The sequence below is a fragment of the Teleopsis dalmanni genome, unplaced genomic scaffold, assembly GCF_002237135.1.
Source record: "Teleopsis dalmanni isolate 2A unplaced genomic scaffold, ASM223713v2 unscaffolded_contig_3144, whole genome shotgun sequence".
NCBI lineage: Eukaryota > Metazoa > Arthropoda > Insecta > Diptera > Diopsidae > Teleopsis > Teleopsis dalmanni.
The window spans coordinates 1-4,727 of record NW_024034526.1 but is presented as its reverse complement, the minus strand read 5'-3'; the positions used below and the strand labels follow the sequence as shown (position 1 = coordinate 4,727).

The window sequence follows — 4,727 nt, the reverse complement described above, 5'->3', positions numbered from 1 at the left end:
CATTTATAAATATATGAAATATATAAAACCATATATATAATTTAACAGAGAATTGAATAAACTATTTAATAAATAATTTAATATATAAATTATACAAAAGATAACTTTAAAATATTCTAATTTATTAACAAGTTCAACTATAGATTTACAAAATTTAAAGTTTAAACCAATTTTTATATATTTTATATAATTATAATTAGTATAAAAATGAATGTAATAAAATATTCAATATCTTCTTTACTTAATTTGATTTAAATAATTGTGTTTAATTTACTTGGTCTATTTAAAATTAATAATAAATGTTGAAAAATTTTTTCAAACTCAGTAGAAATATGTATTAATGAAAAATTTTTATAAATGCGCTCTTCTCGGCGCTTCGTACAAAGTGAGCTAAGCTACCATAAAAATGCGAAAAAATATTCATAAGTAAGAATATTACGGAATATTAAAAAGCAAATATGTCTGAAGCTGTTGCCGTTGCAAATACAGATTCTCCAAAGGAGATAACTGCCGTTCCTGAAAAGAAAGTTGCTGTTAAAAAGGCAACAAAAGTAAAAAAACCTTCTGCAGCTCCATCTCATCCATCAACACAACAAATGGTTGATGCATCTATCAAGAACTTGAAGGAACGCAGCGGATCTTCATTGTTGGCAATTAAAAAGTATATAAGTGCCACATATAAATGTGATGCCCAGAAATTGGCTCCATTTATTAAAAAATATTTGAAAACTGCTGTAGCTAATGGCAAATTGATACAAACAAAAGGAAAAGGTGCATCTGGTTCATTTAAATTATCAGCTGCTGCTGCTAAGTCTCCTAAATCGTCTGTCGAGGGTAAGAAAAAGAAGGTGCCATCAGGTGTTACGAAGAAGAAGGTTACTGCATCATCTGCAGGTACTAAAAAGTCAAAGGCAAAGGTATCTGGAGAGAAAAAACCTAAAAAATCTGCGGCAGCTAAGAAGAGTGTTGAAAAGAAAAAAACTGAGAAAGCTAAAGTTAAAAGTGTTAAAAAGATTGGATCTGTTAAGGCTAAGCCAGCTAAACCAAAGTCTACTTCTACAAAAGCTAAAACGGCCGCAAAACCTAAAAAAACTGCCGTTAAAAAAACATCAGTCAAGAAAACTGCTGCAAAAAAATAATTTTAAAAATCAAACTTTAAATTCATCAAAACAGCCCTTTTTAGGGCTACAAAATATGTGTAAAAAGAAGATTCATTATTTATTTATTTATTTTATAAAATGTTTTAGTATATGGTATACCTATTGCGTTTATTAATGACCGGTCACTAAAGATTGAATAATCACCTATCGAAGTTAGGAATTCAATCCAACTCAGACTGCAGATACTGTAGAGAAGAGAGAAACTGCATACCATGTGCTTGGGTAGTGCCCACTGATGCACAAACGGAATAAACACCTAGGAGGGTATTTCATGGATCATAAATATTCAAGACTAGGAAAGATGGACTTTATATTGTCTTTTATTAAAGAAAACGGACTTGGAGAAACACTCTAACCCGAGTAATGGGCACAATATACCTTGTAGGTCACAGTGCACGATCATTTCTTTTAATAATACCTCATGAATAATATGAAGAAATTCTTTTATTCTGTAATGCGCTATAAATTTAATCTCTAATAAGCAAACAAAAATTCTTTATGCATTTAAAAAAATTATATTCTCTTATTTAGACATTATGTGCAATACTTCACATCATTCTTAAGTTAATAAATATTTATCTTATTCTATTATATTTAATATCCAATTATTTATTTATTATAGTAATGACCATAAAATATTATATATCAAAATATGTCATTTATTTGATGAAATACTCACTTGTATATATTTTATTCACTTAATTTCATTTTTAAATTCTATTTTAAATAAATAAAAATAGTGGTTTATGCTAATTTTATTTATTATTATATAATGCTTCTAATTACACTTGTTAATTTATAACTAACACACCACACTCGGTACTCACTTGCAAGACGCTGCAAATTACTTAAAGATAACTTTAAAATATTCTAATTTATTTCAATAACAAGTTCTTTTATTTCTTTTCTTTATATAATATTGTCATAATTCACTTAATTCATATACGAATTTTTTTCACTTTCATTTTCCCCGGAAGCAGTTTGCTTGTTGAACACTTGGATTTGGATTTGGATTAAGATTAAGATTCAGATTCAGTGTGAGATTTGAATTCACTAAAACCACCTCTTAGGAATGAATGGAGAAAATTTTTGCACCATTGTGCGGAAACTTCAAACTGCAATATCTAACAGTCCGCAAATTACTCATATACGTCAGTTCTATTTATCTTATTCTATAAAAAAATTGAATGAGAATTATAATTAAGCCTGTAAGAAGCTAGTCCACATATATACTGCTAATGTAACAAAGAAATTGAGAATTATAATAATAAATATTTTGTACATTGTTAAACTGATCATTTTAATTATAAATTATACTCGACAGACATCAACCGATCAGGCTAATAATAAATTTTATTTTTTTATAATTTTAGAAAAATACCAACACATATATATGTAAATTTATCTCTTTAAGTGTAAGATTATTTGGGTCCTGAAAAGGACCATTGGGCAATATATTATTGCATTATTAAATCAATAATTGATTATTTGCTTAACCTCCAAAACCGTATAAGGTACGGCCTTGTCTCTTTAAAGCATATACGACATCCATGGCTGTAACAGTCTTCCTTTTGGCATGTTCTGTATATGTAACAGCATCACGGATCACATTTTCCAAAAATACTTTCAATACTCCACGAGTTTCTTCATAAATCAAACCAGAAATACGCTTAACTCCGCCTCGGCGAGCTAAACGTCTGATAGCTGGTTTCGTAATACCTTGGATGTTATCACGAAGAACTTTGCGGTGACGCTTAGCACCACCTTTTCCTAATCCTTTGCCACCTTTACCACGACCAGTCATTTTGTATTTAAATTTTTATAGATATGGTAGAACCGTTCGAATTCAAATTCAAACAATAAATGAAGTCACGACAGATGATTGACGACTATTTATAGAAAATATAAGCACTACGAAAGATATGAAAAATATTGGGTAAAACAAAACAAAACATAAGAAAACAAAACAAAAAGAATAAGCAATATGAGAAACAATGAATGTTAAAACATGTGAATAGTTGAAACAGAACATCCAGGTATGATGAGAAAATTGAGCTATTCAATTGCGCTATTTTTTAAAATACCATATTGTAACATATCTCATAAATTATGGCTCGTACAAAGCAAACTGCTCGTAAATCGACTGGTGGTAAGGCACCACGAAAACAATTGGCTACCAAAGCCGCACGTAAAAGTGCACCAGCTACTGGAGGTGTGAAAAAACCACATCGTTATCGTCCAGGAACTGTAGCTTTACGTGAAATTCGTCGCTACCAAAAGAGTACTGAACTCTTGATTCGCAAATTGCCATTCCAGCGTTTGGTCCGTGAAATTGCACAAGATTTCAAAACTGATTTACGTTTCCAGAGTTCTGCTGTAATGGCTCTTCAAGAAGCTAGCGAAGCATACTTAGTGGGTCTTTTTGAAGATACTAACTTATGCGCAATTCATGCCAAACGCGTTACAATTATGCCAAAAGATATTCAATTGGCTAGACGTATTCGTGGAGAACGTGCTTAAGATTGGAAGCAATATAATTTTATAAATATACAAAAATCGGTCCTTTTCAGGACCAAAATTATATAAAGAAAAGAGATAAATAAAAATGACATGACTTATCCAGGGTTTGAAATTGCTTGACTATTTTCAATTGCTTATTTTTGACTATGAAAATAAAATAAGCAAAATGTAAATGTAAATGTAAATGCAACAATTATAATAGTAAGTTTATTCAAAGAAAAGAGATAATGATAAATTATATCATATAGATATAGTATAGACATAGCTATTAGAAGTAGCATAATATATATTAATATGTATATGTATCATATGTATACTATTATTAGTATCATATAGTATATCATTAGACATAGAATGTTTCACGTCATAACATTTAATTGAATCAATATGTTTTATTTTTCTTTTGCTGTAAGCAGAAAGCATCAAAAGCCATAATGTAATGTAAATGACTTGAACTTACTAAAAGAACGTTTAAGGAATGAGTTGTAAAAGAGCTCCCATGAAATTGTATGTTTTCAAATTTAAAGCACGAATGCAAATATAGAATATATCAATTTAAAAGCGATGATAGTACTAAGACTGATGATAAGGATTAACACTCGTTAATTCAAGAGTTAACTCTATTTAGCAGGTTATATTATCCATGATCAAAAAACTGTAAGATCGTCAAAACTGACAGAAATTAATTTGTTGATTGAATCATTTATTCACTAACAACCAAACGATAGCTGATAATTCATGAAGAGACTGTCAAAGTTTTTTTTTATTTTTTTTCTTCTATCAGTAGCCTCTTAAAAGAAATATCAAAAACAAAATATATATCATATTTATATTATTATTATGTTGAGGTTAATTGAGTCAGTGCACTTGAGCACTTTTACTTTCTATTAACAATAATCCTTGTCTGGATTATTGTTTATAACTTTATCAGATCTGCGTACCTCCCCGAGGAGCTTGCAACCATTCTGAGATTCAATAACGCGGTATTGGTAAGCCTGTCAGTTTTCGTAAATAATTTCAGGAATCTATACATATTTATAATATAGA

General features: G+C 29.5%; 3 protein-coding genes across 3 annotated transcripts; 2 read left to right on the top strand and 1 right to left on the bottom strand.

Moving 5' to 3' along the window:
• The first annotated feature begins 409 nt into the window (after positions 1 to 409).
• On the top strand, positions 410 to 1,139 carry LOC119664983 (histone H1-like). Its single transcript, XM_038074321.1, has one exon. The coding sequence runs from the start codon at positions 459 to 461 to the stop codon at positions 1,137 to 1,139; it is 681 nt and encodes a 226-aa protein (XP_037930249.1). The 5' UTR covers positions 410 to 458.
• Positions 1,140 to 2,588: 1,449 nt separating this feature from the next.
• LOC119664982 (histone H4) lies at positions 2,589 to 3,000 on the bottom strand. The gene has a single exon (XM_038074318.1). The coding sequence runs from the start codon at positions 2,962 to 2,964 to the stop codon at positions 2,653 to 2,655; it is 312 nt and encodes a 103-aa protein (XP_037930246.1). The 5' UTR covers positions 2,965 to 3,000; the 3' UTR covers positions 2,589 to 2,652.
• Positions 3,001 to 3,173: 173 nt separating this feature from the next.
• On the top strand, positions 3,174 to 3,707 carry LOC119664981 (histone H3). The gene has a single exon (XM_038074317.1). The coding sequence runs from the start codon at positions 3,270 to 3,272 to the stop codon at positions 3,678 to 3,680; it is 411 nt and encodes a 136-aa protein (XP_037930245.1). The 5' UTR covers positions 3,174 to 3,269; the 3' UTR covers positions 3,681 to 3,707.
• Positions 3,708 to 4,727: the final 1,020 nt, after the last annotated feature.

Coding starts and splice junctions, on each gene's coding strand:
- LOC119664983 (XM_038074321.1), top strand. CDS start 459: ATGTCTGAAGCTGTTGCCGTTGCAAATACAGATTCTCCAAAGGAGATA.
- LOC119664982 (XM_038074318.1), bottom strand. CDS start 2,964: ATGACTGGTCGTGGTAAAGGTGGCAAAGGATTAGGAAAAGGTGGTGCT.
- LOC119664981 (XM_038074317.1), top strand. CDS start 3,270: ATGGCTCGTACAAAGCAAACTGCTCGTAAATCGACTGGTGGTAAGGCA.